The 20,413-nt window shown below is 42.8% G+C and overlaps 1 protein-coding gene across 2 annotated transcripts in view; it reads right to left on the reverse strand.

Moving 5' to 3' along the window:
* The window catches only part of SNX10 (sorting nexin 10), a 64,542-nt gene that overhangs the window by 10,622 nt on the left and 33,507 nt on the right, over positions 1-20,413 (reverse strand). Inside the window, exons 3-6 of one of the 2 annotated variants that reach the window (XM_084619076.1) lie at positions 18,942-19,152; positions 7,886-7,972; positions 4,272-4,372; positions 3,265-3,363 (exon numbers count right to left, since the gene is read on the reverse strand). In XM_084619076.1, the coding sequence (XP_084475202.1) occupies positions 3,265-3,363; positions 4,272-4,372; positions 7,886-7,972; positions 18,942-19,067 (413 nt within the window). In that variant the 5' untranslated portion in view covers positions 19,068-19,152. The remainder of the gene's footprint in view (positions 1-3,264; positions 3,364-4,271; positions 4,373-7,885; positions 7,973-18,941; positions 19,153-20,413) is intronic. The other variant, XM_084619077.1, reaches the window with a different exon arrangement.

The raw sequence follows: 20,413 nt of genomic DNA on the forward strand, positions 1-20,413 counted from the left end.
GCAGATCTCATGCTTGTCAACGAGTCACATAAATACAGCTTCAGGGAAAGAATTCATGACATTATGTTCTAAAAAAAGAAAAAACTCACAATCTCCAAAATAGAGGCGTCCGGAGCAGCATTCTAGTTCAGCTAATGGAGAGAACTTTTCTGCAAACTGGGACGTCTGACATTCCATCCAGCAGAGGGCAGCGCCACAGGATGTCAATGCCAAGCCAATTTATCCTAACACAACCATATTTTTAAAAACTCCTTTCAAGTCTAGTTTTCCCCTGTGGCTGAGAATGTCTGGGAGAACGATGCCACCTTTCATGCAGCACTGAAGCACAAACATTTAAATCATTACTATAAGAGGAAAAACCCGGTTTAAAAACTTTGATGCACCGAACACTAATCATTTTAATGTTCATGGAGCAATATGCTTGAAATGCTCAACATTCTCCTATCCCAGTACTCAGTTTAACTACAAGTATCCAAAAAGCTGAAAGAAAGTACATTTCTGTTTTAATGTCATTTCTGGAAACATAGCCACTGGATGGAAATACTGTGTGTCCTGTAATAAAAGTCACTTTGGAGCAGTTTGGGCTGATCACCATTCCTGCAAGTTTCATTTTAAAATTAGAGTATTTTTAAAAAATAACAATTATCCACATCATGGCACAGAGAAAGCTGAGAGCTCACACATGGATACCTGAACAACCACAGGCTTTGTCCAAACCATCAGTATTCCCAACTCTTGAGTTGTTTTTAATCAGTGAGATTGAGGGGCAATCCCTAAATCCTCCTCCACTCTCTGTATTAGTGTCATGTACCCTCAAGCAGTGTCATGACTAAAGTCCTGGCCAACAAAGATTAGATATGACTCTATGCAGGAACAGACAAGACTGTTCCTGAAATGACTAATGGGGTCACAGTAGACACACACCCTCTTGCCAGTTATTGAGCACACTGCTAACACAGATCTTCCCTTGCTTTTCCCAAACTAGGAGCAAAGGACTCCGCTTAAAGCTACGTGACACTGGCCAGGAAGAGCATGCACCAAAAAGCATAGTAACTTGCTTAAAAATTCCTGCCTTTGCTACTACTAGTAGAGGTCCACACCGGTAAGTTCTACGGAGACTAGCATTGTAACTCTCATGTCATCTACCCATGCTCAGAGTAGCTCTAAACAAAACAATGGATAAAAAGCTGGTGGCTGGTAGCAGCCTGACTTACTAGTGCTCCTACCACTGCAGCCACAAATGGAGCTGCACCAGTGACAGCAATGGTAGGACATTTTACAAATGGTAGAAAAAGCCACAAGATGGTACAAACATGGTTGGTCTAGTGCAGAGGTGGGCAAACTATGGGTCCGTGAGCCGTTTTAAGCTGGCCCGTGAGCTCCCACTGGGGAACAGGGTCAGGGCTGCACCACATGGCTTGGCCTCGCTCCAGCCGGGGTGCTGGGTCAGGAGCCGGATCACGCGGCTCGGCCCTGCTCCAGCACTCTGGCCATGGTGCAGGGTCAGGGCCACACTATGCAGCTCAGCCCCGCTCCAGCCAGGGCACTGGGTCAGGGGCTTCTCCGACGCTCCAGCCGGGGCGCTGGGTCATGGGCCACACCACGCAGGTTCTGGAAGCCGCAGCATGGCCCCGCTCCGGCTCCTATGTGCTCCAATAACCCCTCCAGCATGCCTGCAGATGGGCAGCTTGTAGAGCCACATGGCCACCCCTCTGCATAGGAGCCGGAGAAGGGAGATGCCACTGCTTCCGGGAGTCACTTTAGGTGAGGTAAGCGCCGCTTGGAGCCTGTACTCCTGAGCCTCTCCCCATGCCCCAACTCTCTGCCCCAGCCCTGATCCCCGTCCTGCTCTCCAAACCCCTCAATTCCAGCCTGGAGCACCCTCCTGAACCCCAAACCTCTCATCCCCAGCCCCACCCCAGAACGCACACCCTCCAGCTGGAACCTGCACCCCTTCCCACACCCCTGCCCCAGCCCTGATCTCCCTCCTGTCCTCCGAACCCCTCGGTCCCAGCCCAGAGCACCCTGCTACACCCCAAACTCCTCACCCCCGCCCCACACGAGAGCCTGCACCCCCAACCAGAGCCCTCACCCCCTCCCACACCGCAACCCCAATTTTGTGAGCATTCATGGCCTGCCATACAATTTCTATTCCCCGATGTGGCCCTCGGGCCAAAAAGTTTGCCCACCCTGATCTAGTGGCTAGAATGCTAGGCTTGGACTCAGGGGACCTGGGTCCCAGCTCTGCAGCTAGCTGCTGGATGATTTTGAACAGGTCTCTGTGCCTCAGTTTCCCCATCTGCAAAACACAGATAATGATACTAACCTGCTTTGTAAAGTGCTTGAGATCTACAGATGAAAAGTGTTGTATAAGAGCTAGGTATTATTAAACAGCAAGAGTGTTGAGCTAAATGCCATGTTAAAACCGTTCTTAAAACCTTTTTCTAGCTCAGGTTGGACCCTAGCCTAGGAGACTATTTTAAAAAATTCTTTTGCTCCATCCCTTTAAACAATGTTTTCATAAACCATGTCCCTTGCAAGAAGAGACAGGGCCTGGTTCTACTGTCCAAGTCTACACTGGAGAAATTTACCAAAAAATTTCCACTGGTGGTGTCACCAGTTCGGGTGAAGGAGTGTTGGTGCTGCTGGGAGATTATTTTGATCACTGTTTTAGTTATGCTTGCTGGAATAAAACTTATTTGGCAAAGTGGTAAAAATGGTGCCAATTGTGAGATTGCCTTATCTACACTAGGGGACCCAAATATAGGTATTAACCCCAGCTCAGCTAAACCAGCTGTAGTATGAGAGGGATATTTTTTTTAAATGATTCCTTATTACAAAGTGTTTCCCAAAGCCCATTGTGTTTAAGCAGAGTTTGCTAGAGAGGTGTTAACACTAGTTTCCTCACCACTGTAAACCTGTTTCTTTGTTTTAACATAGTTATCTCATTCTTGAAAGATAACAGATTTTACCAGAAGAGCATTTTTAACCAAAATAAGGCCATGAAATAATTTAAACACTGATGCTTCACAAAAATGCCAATTTCTAATCAATACACTGAAATGTGCAGAACTTCAGCTGAAATTTGGTAGCAACAGTTCAGCTGAAGTGGTATATACAAAAATGTGTCCATGAGAGACAGAGGAAATCTAAAAGAGCAATATATAATGCTCACCACAAGATGGCTCTCCCGTACAAGAGATGAGCTGTCTAATACAGCAAATTAGTGACTTCAATAAAAACACACTAAGATGCAGTACTTACTTCTCAAGAAATTCTTGTAGGCCCTGTCGACGATGGTCCACATGATGGGGATTATTCATATTAAAAAAGGGAGTTTTAGATGGAAGTTCAGGTAATTGGCTTTAAAAAATAAAATACAGAGTTAAAACCAAAAATGAAGTGGCTGAGAAAAATAGTTTATGCGAGTGATCTAAGTTTAGGAGGATAAATTACAACATCAGGCCAAAGGAAAAAATATCTTGGACAAATATAAAGCAAAGCCAGTCTCTGATGAATGGAGGGAAGAGAGAGAGAGAGAGAAATGTATCTTTGTGTACACATTTTGTCATTTTGGGAGGTGCTCAGATACCACAGTGATAAGGACCATATGAGAACCTTGGTATATAGACACCTAGACTCCAAGGATGAACAGTTGGGTCAGGAAAATGTAGAACAGTGTAATTTACATTTTTGTTATCTTTAATGGTTCATCAAGAGCACTAGCTGTTCAAACTTGTATACAACAAAATATAAGATTAAATACGTTAAGCCTTACTAGTTTGGGGAATAGTTACCAAAAGGTAATAGTGGAAGCCCCACTACTTGAGATGTTTAACTCCAGGCAAGGCAGGGGTACGTCTACACAGTGATAAAAAAAACTGTCAGCTGGCTTGGGTTCTTGGCTGAAAAACTGCTGTGTAGACATTCAGGCTTAGGCTAAAACCCAAGCTCTGGGACCTTGCAATGGTTACAGCCTGAGCCCGAACAGCTACATAGCAGTTTTTCAGTCCCAGAGGCCAGGTCAGCCACAAAATTTTTATTACTGTGTAGAAGTACCCGCAAACCACTAGAAAATATATTGTGGAAAACAACCTTGCACTGGTAGGGTACAGAGGATATGGGCTAAAGTCTTGCCCAACTCTAACTTATATGATTCTTTAGTAATAGTTCCGAACAGATAAAAACCCTACCTGCGTGTCATCTTCAGAGTATTAAATTTGTATTTGATGGAAGAAGGTAAATTAAAAAAAAAAAAAAAAGTCACTCACAGTAGCACAGCATTCTTCTGAAGTCTCTGCCGCAGCCATACAAATTCTCGAAAGCGTCGTCTAACACAAGATGTTTTCCTTGTAAAGCACATGCTATTTGTCTGTTGGGAAATGAGACTCACTTTACCTGTAAATCCTTTAGACTTAAGAAAACAGCATAGATATTTCATACTAAAAAAAGGCACTGAGAATTCTCTCCCTGAAAGCTGAAGGACTGACTTCTATTCAGTTCAGTATAATAGCTATGTAAACAGTTGCATCTTGAACCAGATCAGGATCAGTTTCTAACTTCTCAGGGAAATATATTTTTCTTCACTTTGTTTTAAAAGCAAAGAATGATCAGAATGAAGACATCAATTACATCAGGTGAAAAAGTTTGTCAGAAAATGACTTCCAACAGAAAACTCCAATTTTTGCATTTAAAAAAGGGTGTTTTTTTTAAAATAGCTTTGGTCACTACCTTGCAAACACTTACTCCTTCCAAGCATGCATAGTCCCAGTTAAATCAATAGGAAGAGCCCTGCAAATCCATGGGTATCCACTTTGTATCCATGGACTATATCTGCAGATACCATTGCAGATGCGGAAAGGCTCTGACAGTATCTGCAATGTGGCGCGGATCCTCCACCTGCCTTGGGAGTAGGGACAGGATTCATGGGCTGCTTGGGTCCCACGCCCAATGCAGGTGGAGGGTCCACCGCAGCTCCCCACAGCTGCCTGCCCAGCTGTTATTGTGGCTGGTCTGCAGCTCCGAGCTACCCCCTTCCTGGCCGGAGCCCGGCTGGGGAGAGCTGCGCTGGCAGCTGTGGAGACCTTGGGTCCCTCCACAAGTCCTGGGTGGGGGGCTGCTTGGGCCCCTGGCTAAGTTCGCTGTAAGCTGTGTCTCCGTCCAGCAGCCTTCTTTGCACAGCGCAGGCGCTCAGAGAACCCACCCAGGGACCTGCCGCAGCCAGGGAAGGCCACAACCTAGCCCGGCACCCAACCTGCTGCGGCCGGGACGCCCTTCCCCCGGCCCCAACTCTGCCACAGCAGCCCTCCCATGGCCTGAACCCAGCCCCAGCCTGGACCTGCTGGGGAAGGAGCACCTATACTGCCGCCCTAGCTCCGAAGCTGCTGCAGAGGGAAGAAGCACCTCTTCTTCCCCAGCCCAGATGCTGCTGTGGGGAGAGAGAGCTCAGGGGAGTCCTCTCTCCCCATCATAGCCCCAGAGCACCCTTCTGCACCCCCTCACATCACCTCCATATTGCTTTACATAACAAAATTCATTCCGCACATGGGTGGGAAAAATTTGAGGGAACACTGCTCCCTACCCAGGATAGATGGACGGTCCATCATGGCCCCCCACAGCTGCCAGCGCATCTCTCCCCGACCGGGCTCCAGACGGGGGGTGCCTCGGAGCCTCAGTTCAGCCCCCAATGTAGAGCTCTGCAAATCTGCGGATATCCGCATCCGCAGATAATTTTTGCGGATCGCATGCGCAGGGCTCTATCAATAGGACTAGCATGAATACTTGCTACACAGGGAAAAGCAGATGTAATGATTGGGCCCTTAGTTACCAGTCACTTGATTGTTTGCCCTTACTAAGATGAATGCTTTCCTCCCACACACAAGTAATAAGTGCTGACAGACTTGTGGCTTTATTTAGCAATCATATGACTTTATGCTCTCAAACTCTCACCTCAATATTTGAGTAATTAAGCAAGATTTTTTAATTTATATTTTCCACCCAAAAAATAAGAAAAGAAAAAAAGGGAGGGAAAAGAAAGGAAGGGAGTGGAGCAGGGAAGGAGAGGAGAGTATTATCTCAGTTTCCATCCACTATGAGTTAATCAAAGACTTCTAAAAAGTCGGACCAAATCTGTTCAAATCTGTTTGAGGTCCTTCTTCTCAGAAATGTTACCTGCTCTTTAGCTGCTAGGTCAGCCCAGTTGCTGAGCCAAGCTTCTAGCCCTGAAGGCAGTCTGCCCTGCCACCTAAGCAGTATGAGACGTTTGGCTACCAGCACTGCTCTAGAGAACAAGTTTTCCATGAGGTGGAAAGTTTCCAAGATGATGCGATATATCCCAAAACACAGTTCTGGGAAGTAATTTATAAAGAGATATCCATTATCATATTAATCCTCCTGCCCACTTCTAGCCAAAAGGATTGTATCCTGGGACAGTCCCAAAACATCTGAGCTCTGGGAGACCCACATCTCCAACAGCAGTTTGTTTTGGCAAAGCATTGTAAGCTGTGCAGTGACCAGTGTGAATGAAATATAAATTTTCTGTTGAATCAGCCTCAACTGTAGATACATACAGTTTTTAATGCTTTGTAAGGTATTTCTCCGTTGGCTAGTTTTCAAGAATATATACAAATCTTTGTTCAATGCTTGTTGCTAGCAATCTAAATTAAGGAGGGGTTTTTGGGCCACAAAGTCGTAAGAAGCTATAACTGGTCAGGTGAACCTATGGAGTACTCTCCATATCTGCAACAATTCTGGAGTCTCTAGTGCTTCCAGTATAACAGGATCAAATAAATCCTTCAAGAGAGGCTTAAGCCGAAGGTAATGGCAGAGAGCTGGACAAGGTATGGTGTACTGCTGTTGGAGTGCTTGGAATGGCAGAAACCGAACCTCTGAGAGACCCAAATTATCCTCTTATGCATTCACTCTGTCCACATTACCAGTTTCTTGTCAATTTTCCAACAATGGGCTTCCCCAAAGTACAGCATCAATGTGTGACAAAAGATGTAATTTCACTTTTCTCCAACGTGATCCATGTTTGTCTGATAGCCAATATTGTAGGGGACACTTTACACTCAAAACAGTAATAGGCTGAACCCAGTAATCCTGCCAACATGAGGGGAAGAACGAAATTTTTCATACATCATATTTTTCAATCTCAGGATCTAGATTGAGGAAATTATTATAATCCCTTCAATGTTTCATCCAGCAAAGTGTGGTAATGGAAGAATAATCAGCAATATTTAATTAAATGAAATGTATGGCAGATTTAGGATATGATAGAATCACAATTTCAAACGTATCCTTATTAAAATGCAGTACACTAAAATTATAAGCATTAAGAAAAACACTTGAAGTACCCAGATACCACAGAACTGGGCACAATATAAATGTCTAGCCACATTGAACATTTACACAGTTATGACAATCAAATAGCTTGACAGATAAAACAGCTTCAGGAATTTTGATTATGAAGCAAATAACTGGATTATTCATTGAAAAGAGAGTTGTATAAACACGGATGCTTGAAATCCAATGGTTTTTCTTACTATGATAAAACCAGTGACTATGAAAAGTCTGCCACATTGGTCGTCTTGCTAAGAATTTGAACCATGAACAGTATCTGCCAGAGAACAGAGCATACTAGAGCACACAAATGTGAGCCAGTGTGTATCATGATTAAATTCCCAGCTCTGTCACTGATTTGTTGCATGACTTTGGCCAAGCCACTTTATCCGTTGCTTTGTTTCTCCATCTGCATAAAAATACCTGCTAATGTCCCAGTGCTGCTGTATGGCTTAAATCATTAATATTTCTGAAGTGATCACAGCCTTGAATAGATGTGCTACATAAGTGCAAAGTATTTTTACTATGTTATTTTCATACTTACATGAATGAATATCTCATAGTTTATATGTGAATGCCAAGAGTCTTCCTTCTGTATCCTAGGGTCCCGTACCAGGACGGTTACAAATTCCTGTAAGTGCATAATAAATCAAGCAATTAGTTTTAGAATAAGAACGGAGCCTGAAAGATTCTTTGATTGTTTTGCTTTTCTGTGTTCAGACTAAAAGCTAAACTGCTGCTTTATAGAAAGTTGCAATCCTTTAAAAGGAGAAGCAAAAACCAATGAATCATCTGAACTACAGTACATGTCCGGAAAACTCCTTGCCACACAGCTAGCTAAAAAGGGAATTTTTAAAATTAAATAATATTGTAGATTTTTTAACTGTCAAACACACTATATTCATGGGGACTCAGTGATCTGAGTGGCGACAAACTGATTATCTAACTTGTAAATCACCGACTAAAAATAGTTGTGTAGAAGTTTTTTCAAATGCCAATCATTTCATTAAATAAAAGAGGCTTTACAAAAAATACTCCATGGTATAGAATGACTACTACATTTTATTAGCATGCTGCTGAATCTATGTTTCCTCACCACTCTGTACAATTTTTCTTAAATCAAAATATCTGAAATTAAGTTATATAAATGCTTAACACCAGCCCAAGGAGGCAGGAATTGTCTTTTTCCTATGGTCTAGAAGATCATCTCTTTGTGATCCACACCAGAGTAAGGGGAGCACATCACAGGCTACTCCAGGAGCAACACAAGTGGAGAGATTTTGCCTTGCAAAGTCACAATCTCTCTCCTAGCTGCTCTGTGGAGGGAGGCCTACACCCGTCACAGCACATGCTCCCTGATGCACCAGTGAAACTGCATAATTGGGCACACTGGAGGGGAGCCGAGTCAAGGCTCTTTCCCACCTACCTGAACGTAGCAGCTCTTCAGAGCCCACTTCTCCCTACACACAGGAAGCGGTGGTACAGTGTATTGGTCCAAGGGAATAAGGGACACATGCCCCCTCAAGTCCCTGGGCTGGCTTGTGGAATGGACCATGATGTGGCCCAGTATTTATCCAGTGCCCAGCAGAATGGAGTTCCAGTCAGGACTGAGGCCTTTGGGCAATTCTACACTATAAACATGTACTGCTAATAACAGCCGTATGAGATTGAAGAAATGCAGACACTTTCAGCTAACATCTCTGGAAGATCCTACATCATGTTAAGGAAATTGGCATAGCAAGCCCTAAATTCATATGTGAATATTAAAGTATCCTTTAAAATATAAATATTTGGCAGTGTATCTAACTAATGTGTTTGTATGGTAATTTAATAACCTGTTCAACTTTTGGAGGATAGTTACTGAACCAAATCATTCCCCCAGAAAAGAGCCCAAAATAGAGAGGAAAAACTGGACAGGATGCTCAAAGACATATGAATACATTAAGAGCTTGTCTACACATAGTTGTTGCAACGATTTAGTCTCTAGTATGGATAGTTATACTGGTATAAATGTGTTTATATTAGTGTTTGAGCCAAAACAAGCTATACCGATATAAATATCTCTGTAAATACCACTGTAATTTCATCCACACTAAAGGGTTGCACTGATTTAACTAAATCATTTTTTCCTATCAGTTTAGTAAAATCAGAGAAAATACCGTGTTAGACAAGCCTCCAAGATGGAGAACTGACTATGTCCCATTACTGCATGTGTGGTGATAATACACTTTAGAAATGCTCTAAATTACATATAGAAACAAAAAAAAAATCACTTTAAGCTATACTTTTTGAGTGGCAGGGGAAGAACAGGAAGGGGAGAATTGCATCAGCTCTGTTGGTAAGTGAAACAATTCTGGGAAAAGGGGCAGAGTTACTGACAAACTAACTTATTTTAGAAGAAGATGGTGTTAAAAATGCAATGATCTATTTAAAAAAAATGTTGCATAGAGAAGACTAGACTGTCAGCTGATGTAATTTTTACTTCAATCGAGAGCCACCCTGATTGACATCTGCTATGGGTCTGGCCCAGAATTCTGAACTCAGTGTTATTTATAGACTAATTTATACTTTTCTTTTCAGAAACCAAAAGTACTGACACAGAGCGCTCCCAAGAATACTTCTACCACCAACCCACAGATACCGGAAAAGACTGCTTAGTTCTTCAACTGAATTCTTCTCTGCCTCCAACCCATCCAACCCATATACTCCCACCTGTAAACTGCTAACTAGATAAACAAGTGGATGTTTTAAGAATTGTGACATCTGTGACAGGAAAGGGTGTGTTCAGATTGAAAGAACATTTGTGCATCACATGTGCAAAAAGACATTTGTGGTCTGGATTAAATAATTCATCAGATTGAACAACTGTTTTCATGGTGATTCCATTTCCTCTTCAGCACCATAGAAACATTCAGGACCTAATTCTCCATTGCCTTGCACCTTGTGTAGCTTTTAACGCTAGTGCCATCTGGATTCTGATCTGGTGGCATTTTACACACATGTCAATGGCACAGTGCAGAGCCATCAGAGACCATAACCTTTAGGGCCAGATTCTCAGCAATGTAAACTGGCACAGCTCCACTGAAGTCAACAGCGCTATGACGATTATTTCAACCAGCTGAGGACCTGGCTCTTAGTTTGCAGATCTATCACCTGTAGGGTAACCACAGGTTTAAACTGAAAGAAAAACACACAGCTGGAACATGCAATGGGAGAGTTGGATGGGAATGAACACTCCCTCTCCAAAACAGAAGAACTCGACTTATCAAGTAAAAACCAGGGCAGGAGAAAAGTTAATCTCCCAGTCTCAAATGTCTATACTGCATTTTCACTCTCCCAGTCTAATCCTATTTTACTGTCTGCATATCTTGCTCCCCATGCTTACATTTTGCTCTTCTCCTGCTAGATTTTCTGTTTCTTAATCTTGTTTTGTCTTCTCTTGTTTGAGTTTTTCCTCTGCTCCTCAGCCTTATCTCCCTGCTCCATTTTAGTGCCATGTACTCTTTTACTCTTCTCCTACATGCTGTTCCCTTTCTTTCCCCACCCCCAAATACATAGCTTCAGCTAGCTGAAAGAAGAGGTCTCCATCAGGAACTGGGTCACTGTTCTTACCTTCCACAAAAGGCTTCCACCCCGGGGGGCAAAGTGGGTTGACGTCTTCTTGCAATCTGACCTTTGATTCCTTTCCCTTCACCATTCTTTGTATAACCTGCCCATAATACCTCCTTATACATAGGTCCCCTAAATTATATTATTTCCCAATAAACTTTAACTCCCCCGCCAGCCCCTTTGCAACAGATCAAAAAAGCCATGTAAGTAAAATGTTGCTTTCAAAATCTGTTATTCCAAAGTATTGACCATTTAGGGTAAATACCTCCAAATACCCCCAAACCAACACCCCAAACATTTTATGCCCAAAGTTTGATTCAGCCCTAACCTCTATGATCCCATAGTAGGGCAGTAATAGGCCAGCTAACATCTTTCACATTCTATTTGTATAACTAACAAAACAAGAACTGGCTTCTGTAGTTACTATGTACATTAGTAGCTACTGGGTTCATCATAAACTGTACCATTTTCCGATGAGGAAGTGTGGCAAAGAGCTAACTCAAAGCTCATCTAATTATATCATTTTAATGAACACAGTGTGACTTTCACTTATGAACACCACAATCTCAAGCTAACAACATGTAGCAGGGTTTTTAAAAAAAAAAAAAACAAAAAAACACAACAACAACAAAAATACCAAGGCTAAAAGGAAAGAAGGAAGCAAGACAAATATTAACTAATGGGAAGAAAAGAAAATGTACAGCATTTCCCAAGATCTATGAAATTTTCAATATTAGTGACTTGACTCCAACAAGCGGTGAGCAAACCACAGCTATTGTTGCAGTCAGTGCTCCTTTGAGCCAGGAACTGAATGCTTAGAATGCCCCCACCCCTCTCAACTCGTAGGCACTGTCTACACTAGAAAGTTGTACTGATTTATGTATACCAGTCTAATTAAAAGTTTCAGAGGGGTAGCCATGTTAGTCTGTATCAGCAAAAACAATGAGGGGTCCTTGTGGCACCTTAGAAACTAACAAATTTATTTGGGCATAAGCTTTCGTGGGTATAACCCACTTCATCAGATGCATTGAGTGAAAAATACAGTAGGTAGGTATAAATATACAGCACATGAAAAGATGGGAGTAGCCTTACCAAGTGGTAGGTCAGTGCTAAGGAGGCCAATTCAATCAGGGTGGGTGTGGCTCATTCCCAACAGTAAACAAGAAGGTGTGAGTATCAGAGGGAAAATTACTTTTTGTAGTGACCTAGCCACTCCCAGTCTTTATTTAGGCCTAATCTGATGGTGTGAAGTTTGCAAATTAATTCCAGTTCTGCAGTTTCTCACTGAAGTCTGTTTCTAAAGTTTTTTTGTTGAAGAATGGCCACTTTTAAATGTGATATATGCCATCATGTTCCAGCAATGCCCGTCTGCCATGTACATTGGCCAAACTGGACAGTCTCTACGTAAAAGAATAAATATACACAAACCAGATATCAAGAATTGTAACATTCAAAAACGAGTAGGAGAACACTTTAACCTCCCTGGACACTCAACAACAGACTTAAAAATGGCCAATCTTCAACAAAAAATATTGGTGCTGTAAATTGAGGCTGCCTTATGATTATTACATCACAAATGTTTCACAGAATATATGCTTAAGGTGCTGTTATATTCTTAAAAGTATAATTATTTGTGATGCAGTAGCACCTGAAAGCCATATTCAGGGATGAGAGGCCCCAACGTGCTAGGAACTGGTCAAACATAACAAAAAGACAATGGGAAAAATGGCATCATGAGGTTCTCATTTATTCTCTTTGAGTAACTTTATAACAAATAGCTAAGTTAACAAATAAAACATTTTTTTCCCCTGCCAGTCCTGTAACCTTCACCTGGGATCCAACAGTCATGCTTGGTGTTTTCTGGCTCAGATACCATGGCCAGCAGTACAAATTCTGCAATTAGAATTTAGGACTCATCTACACAGGGAAATTAAGTGGCAAAATTACACCGGTACAACTATACTGATATAGTTACACTTGCATAACTCCCTAATTCCAGCATAAAAATGGCTTTTTCTGGTATTGCTTAAGCTACTTCCAAAGTGACATAAGCTGACCCAGAAAAAGTCACTCTTATTCAATGTAGGGAACTGCCAGTATAACTATAGAGGTATAAATTCATACCTTACACCAGCAAAGAGTCCTGTGGTACCTTATAGACTAACAGACATATTGGAGCATAAGCTTTCGTGGGTGAATGCCCACTTTGTCGGATGCATCCCACGAAAGCTTATGCTCCAATACGTCTGTTCGTCTATAAGGTGCCACAGGATTCTTTGCCACTTTTACAGATCCAGACTAACACGGCTACCCTTCTGATACTTGATACCTTATACCAGTATAACTTTCCTGTGTAGACAAGGCCTTAGTTAAGAATATTGTTGATTATGAGGAAGAATGCAACCTCAGCTTACTTTCCTATATCTGAAATAGCTACAGAGGGCTAACATATCTTTCAGAACAGCAAGCAGACAGGGCTTGGAATACTAAGAAGTCCTAGCTATTTAATAAGCAGGTACCAGCATACCCTCTCTTCTGACCATAAATGCACTTCAATGCCTCTCTGCCTTTGTCTATACCACCCTTTTCATCCAAATATTTCTCTCCATTGCAAAGATTGGTGCAGCTCCACTGATAAGTGTAAACAAGGCACCAGTGACGTTATTACTAACATGTTGTCTGGAATGGGGGCATTCCAGACATGTAGGGATACATGTGCATGACACAGCGATCAAGATAGTGCAGGTGGCTTTTCTACACTAGCACTCTCACTGCTGCTTCCCATGGTGGAGCTGCATTGGTGTTGGCAACGGTGGGAAATATGTAGGGGGAAAAGGCTAATATAGACACAACCACTGAAAGCTGAAGGTATCAGGAGTCTTCTTGTTACGATTAGCCATAAACAGGAGAATACGTTGCAAAAGGAACTGAAGCAAATGCAAGAAATATTCTTAAGGTTTGCTTCTGCTGCCAATTTCATTTGTTCACAATAAAGCATGTTGCTTCGCAATAACTGGCAAACCAGGTGCTCTGTACAAAGTTTGAGAGCAAAAGCACTAGGTCTCTGAGAAAGCATAAATAACATGAAGAATTGTGGTGGGTTTTTATACTTTTAATTGTAAAATAGGATGTCTGCCATGGAAATAGCTATCTTTAAAATAGTAAAAATTACTATGAAGGATAAAAGAAACCCTCTCATTGTTTAGCTATTTACTTCATCTACTCAGTTGTGATTTCAGTCAAATCACTGTAATGAGGGAAATATCAGGTGATAACCTCATGTTTTAGAGTGTCTGAAACCACAACTGGTACTCATCTACTTATTCACTAACTCCAGTCCAGTCATTTTCCATGAAGCTCCCTTAAAAAAAAAAAAAGTTCTTCCAATCAGTCTGCCTATTATTAGCAAACCAATGACATAACTTCAAGGATGAAAATGGCTACGTAGCCATCACATTTCTCCAATGCATCCCAGCACTCCTGTTATTGTTATATTACACGTTCAATTCTCTTTAGTGAGTCTCTCACCTAACAGATCTAATTCATACTTTAAAAATTCAAATGTCTCATATTGCCCTCCAAATTAGCCAATGGAACTACTTTGACATACATAGTGGAATCTGCTATTTCACCACCTCAAACACAACAAAACAATGGGTGAAAAAGGAGGATCGGTTCCAAAAGAATTTGGTCTTGTATTGCATACAGGTCCTAACTGTGTTTTAATTGTTTTCCAAATTGTGCCGAAGTCCTGGACAAAGAATCACAGAAATTTAGAGCTGGAAGAGACCTTGAGAGGTCATCTAGTCCACACCCCCATGCTAAGGTAGACTAAGTATACCTAGACAATCCATAATAGATGTCTATCTAACCTCTTCTTCAAAACCTCCAGTGATGGGGATTCTACAACCTCCTTAGGTAATCTATTCTAGCACTTAACTGTCCTCATAGTTAGAAAAGTTTTCCTAATAACTTAAATTTCCCTTGCTGCAGATCAGGCTGATTACATCTTGTCCTACATTCAGTGGACATGGAGAACACTTGATTACTATCCTCTTTATCACAGCCCTTAACATATTTGAAGACTGTTATTATGTCCATCTTCATTCTTCTTTTCTGAAGACTAAACACGCCCAGTTTTTTTAGCCTTTCCTCATAGGTCATACCTTTCTAAACCTTTTATCATTTTTGTTGCTCTCTTCTGGACTCCGCAGTTTGTCCATATCTTCCTTAAAGTGTGGTACACAAAACTTGACACAATACTCCAGCTGAGGCCTCACCAGTTCAGAGTAGAGCACAACAATTACCTCTAGTCTTGCATACAACATTCCTGCTAGTAGACCCTAGCAGAATATTAGTCTTTTTTGAAACTGCATCACATTGTAGACTCATATCCAATTTCGGATCCCCTATAAATCCCAGATCCTTTATGCAATACTACTGCCTAGCCAGTCATTCCCCATTTTTGTACTTATGCATTTGCTTTTTCTTTCCTGATTGTAGTACTTTTCACTTGTTTTTATTCATGTTCATCTTGAGTTTCAGACCAATTCTCCAACTTAACAAGATCATTTTGAATTCCAGTCCTGTCCTCTAAAGTGCTTGCCACCCCTCCTAGCTTGGTGTCATCCACAAATTTTATAAGTATGCTTTCCACTCCATTATCTAAATCATTAATGAAAATATTGAATAGTACCAGACCAAAGAAAGATCTCTGTAGGACCTCTCTGGATACATCCTCCCAGTCAGAGGGTGAACCACCGATAATTACTCTAGGAGTATGGTCTTCCAACCAGTTGTGCACTCACTTTATAGTAATTATATCTGATCATACTTCCTTAGTTTGCTTATGAGAATGTGATGTGGGACCGTATCAAAAACCTTACTAAAAATCAAGATATATCATATTTACTGCTTCCCCATCAAGTAGGCCAGTAACCCTGTCAAAGAAGAAAATTAGGTTGGTTTGGCATGATTTGTTCTTGACAAATCAATGTTGGCCTATTATTCTCTAGGTGATCACAAACGTATTGTTATAATTTGTTGCAGTATCTTTCTGGGTATAGAAGTTAGGCTGCCTGACCTATAATTCCCTGGTCCTTTTTGTTTCCCTTTTTAAAGACAGAATCTACTGTGACAGACTGTACCCCTGTATTCACCCCTTGCACACTATTGTAAGTCTTTGTGCAAGGTATGCCTTCTGAGGTATCATTTGAAAATTTACAGTTTTGGTCATTATGGTCAATAATGCTGGTCATTATTGTTCTGGTAAAATATGTGTGGCAACACTGTTTAATGTAAAATTATAAAATTCCACTGTATGGTGTTTCTAACACATGTTCCAAGTCTGGGTAGTGGCCAAACCAGTTCCTCAGAGACAAAGTCAAGCTGGCACCTCAGCCAGGTGTAAACAAGGCCAATGGGCCATTACCTGCTAAATGGCCTTTCTTTGATAGGAAACAGGGCACAAAAAAATTTACATCTTAGCAAAGAAACAGCATAGGGTTCCCATCCACACAGACTGCCTGTCACCATGCTCCCAGCTGGAGAGGCTTCTCAAAGTGGGGAAGAGGACTATAGAGAGAAAGGGGAGATACCCCAAGAGTGCCCCCCTCTCTCTCGCTCTCTGCCCACAGAACCTGAAGGACAAAGGAAGCAGCACTGGACAGGGAGAGAAGTCCTGACCTAAGAGTATGGCCAGTAATCTACTAAAGCATGTGGTGAGAAAACCTTGCTTTGAATTTAATATAGTTTGTTAAGTTAGGCACCAATTGTGTTTTATCTTTATTTTGCTTGTAACCATTTTTGACTTTTATGCCTCATTACTTGTACTCACTTAAAATCTCTCTCTCTCTCCGTAGTTAATGAACTTGTTTTATTGTTTTATCTAATCCAGCGTGTTTGAATTGAAGTGTCCGGGAAACTCCATTTCTATTAATTAAATGACAGACATTTTATAAGCTTGTACTGTTCAGGTGAGGGCAGGGCAGTACAGGACATACATTTCTGTGGGGAAATCTAAGACTCGGAGTGTGTTGGAGTCACCCTGCAGTATAAACAAAATGGGTAAGAGTCAATGTGTGGCTGGCTGCAGCACACACACACACACACACACACAAAACTGGGAGTGACTTACATGCTGGAGGCCTATTTGTGAGCAGTCCAGACTGGAGGCTACAACAGCAAAGCAGTGTAAAGGGCACCCCACGTTAGAGGGCAGGGGGACATAGCTACTCATTAGTCTGGATTGTACCCTGGATATGTCACAACTATGTTTGTTCTTCTCCAGTCCTTGGGACCTTAACCATCCTCCAGGAGTTCTCGAAGGTAATCATTAATGGTTCCAAGATTGCTTCAGCTAGGTCTTTAAATACCCTAGAGTGAATTTCATAGATTTCAAGGCCAAAAGGAAGCATTGTGATCATCTAGACTGAACTCCTGTATAATACAGTCCATAAAACTTCCCCAAAATTATTCCTGGAACATATATTTTAGAAAAACTTCAAATCTTAATTTTTAAATTTCCAATAATGGAGAATCCACCACAATCCTCGGTAAATTGTTCCATTGGTGGTTTTTTTGTTTTTGTTTTTCACTTTTACCATTAAAACTGTATACCTTATTCACAGTCTGAATTTGTCTAGCTTGAACTTCCAGCCATTGGATCATGTTATACCTTTCTCTGATAGACTGAAAAGCCCATTATCAAACATTTGTTCCCCATGTAGGTACTTACAGACTAATCAAGTCACCCCTTAACCTTCTCTGTTAAGCTAAATAGACTGAGCTCCCTGAGTCTATCACTATAAGGCATTGTTTCTAATCCTTTACTCATTCTCATGGCTCTTCTCCGAACCCTCTCCAATTTATCAACATCCTTCTTGAATTGTGGGCACCAGAACTGGACACAGTATTCCAGCAGTGCTTGCACCAGTATCAAATACAGAGGTAAAATAATCTCTCTACTCCTACTCAAGATTCCCCTATTTACGTATCCTAGGATCACATTAGCTCTTTTGGCCATAAATTCACACTGGGAGTTCATGTTCAGCTGATTATCCACCATGACCCCCAAATCATCAGATCCTGCCCACCTGAATACATCTAACTTATCTAAATATTCTTTAACCTGTTCTTTCCCTATTCTGGCTTGTGTTCCTTCCACATTGTTGTTAGTATTAATTGTGTAAGCATCTGTCACCGTTAACCTTTTTAGTGAAGACTGAAGCAAAATAGGCATTAAACTCCTCAGCCTTCTCGGTCATCTGTTATTAGCTCCACTAAAGAGGGGATCTACACTCTCCTACATCTTTCTCTCACTCCTAATTATAAAACCTTTTCTTACTGCCTTTGTTAGGTGCAACTCAATTTGTCCTTACATGCTTGTGCTATTCTTTTGTACTCCTCCTTAGCAATTTGTTCATGTTTCCACCCTTTGTAAGATTCCTTTTTGATTCTGAGGTCATTAAAGAGCTCTTGTGGAAGCCATATTAGCCTCTTCTTATTCTTCCTATCTTTCCTTCGCATTAGGATAGTTTGTTGTCCTGTCTGTAATATTGTCCCTTTGAGGAACTGCCAGCTCTCCTGAACTACTTTTTCCCTTAGTTCTTCTTCCCATGGGACCTTATCTACCAGTTGTCTGAGTTTGTTAAAGTACTCTTTTTTTGAAGTCCATTGTCCTTATGCAGAGGCGCCGAATTTCCAATATGCCAGGGCATGCTTGACCCCACCAGCTCTGTCCCAACCCCCACCCTACCTCTTCCACCCCATCTCTTCCTGCCCCGTTCTGCCCCCTCCCCCAAGTACACCATGCCCTCGTTCCTCCCCACTCCCTCCAAGCGCCTCCTGCATGCCACGAAATAGCTGATCGCAGCAGGCAGGAGGCACTGGGAAGGAAGGGGGAGCTGTTGATCAGCGGGGGCCAACAGCAAATAGGAGGGGCTGGGGAAAGTGAGGTAATGGGGGGCTACGGGTGAGTGCTCAGTACCCACCATTTTTCCCCTGTGGGTGCTCCAGTCCCAAGGCATCCACAGAGTTGGTTCCCATGTCCTTATGCTCTCATTTCTTCCTTGCCTTAAAATCTCGAACTCAGACATTTCATGATCACTTTCACTCATGTTGCCTTTCACCTTCAGATCTGCAAACAATTCCTCTCTGTTGGTCAGAATCTATGACTGCCTCACTTGTTACTTCCTCCATCTTCTGAAACAAGAAGAAAAACAATGAGGAGTCCTTGTGGCATCTTAGAGATTAACAAATTTATCTGGGCATAAGCTTACGTGGGCTAGAACCCACTTCATCAGATGCACAGGTGAAGTCAGTTTTAGCCCACAAAAGCTTATGCCCAAAAAATTTGTTAGTCTCTAAGGTGCCACAAGGACTCCTCGTTGTTTTTGCTGATACAGACTAACACGACTACCACTCTGAAACCTGAAACAAGAAGTTGTCCCCAGCTGTGATGGAGATGTGCTCCCCACACTCACCCTGAAGGGATTAACATAGGCCAGAGGGTGCAATTAACCTAATAGACTGCAAACCGTGAGACATTTACCTTGAGAGGAGAGCCCTAATTAATGGCCACTCACCTGTGCGGGAACAGACAGGGCTTCTATAAGACCACGGAGCTGGTAGCCAGAGCCGCCCCTTGGGTACAGCGAATAGGGGCGACTGCTCCGGGCCCTGCGCTTCAGTGTGTGTGTGTGGGGGCGCTAGGTCAGCCTGGGTCAGGTGAGGTTAGGGGTGCCTGGGGGGCCAGACCAGCCTGGGAGGTGGGATTAGGAGTTTGGGGAGGCCAGGCCGGCTGGCAGCGGGGGGCCTGGCGCTGGAAGCAAGGGTCGGGCCTGCACTCACCAGCAGGGAGCACCCTCCAGCACATTGTATTTCTTTTTCTTGCTTGGCATCGCAGGGCTCAGTCTCCAGCAGTGACCCCAGCCCAGCCCCGCTGGCTCCCAGCATCAACCGCCGCTGCACCAGGCGCCAGCATCCTAGCGCCGCTGGAACACGCCAGCGCCAGGCTGACCCCATCCATTGCCCTTCCACCCCGATCCCTCCCTTTTCTGGGACCCCCCCCCACCAAAATAGGGGGCCCCCTCGCCCCTAGCACATGTGCCACCCTGCAACTCTCCATCATCCCTCGCCCCCTGGCACTGGTGTCCCCGCCCCACACCAGATTTAACCCGTATAAAAAATGTTAATGGGAGCCCATACAGGCTGATTTGTCCTGGACCCTGCACCCCTCTAAGGACAGCGCTGCAGGTAGCAGAAAGGGGGCTGCAGGGAGGAGAGCTGTAGTCACTTTCCCTGGGACAAGGAAGAGTTTGTCTAGCAGACTCAGAGACAGGGGTTTAGCTAGTCGGGCAGACAATGCAAGCTTGGGATAGGCAACATAGGAACTAGTTCTGGGGCATGACAGGAAGGTTTGTGGTAGTATTGACCTTAGCTGCTGGAGACAGGGCCCCTGGGC

Source organism: Lepidochelys olivacea, assembly GCF_965140295.1.
Source record: "Lepidochelys olivacea isolate rLepOli2 genome assembly, chromosome: 2".
NCBI lineage: Eukaryota > Metazoa > Chordata > Testudines > Cheloniidae > Lepidochelys > Lepidochelys olivacea.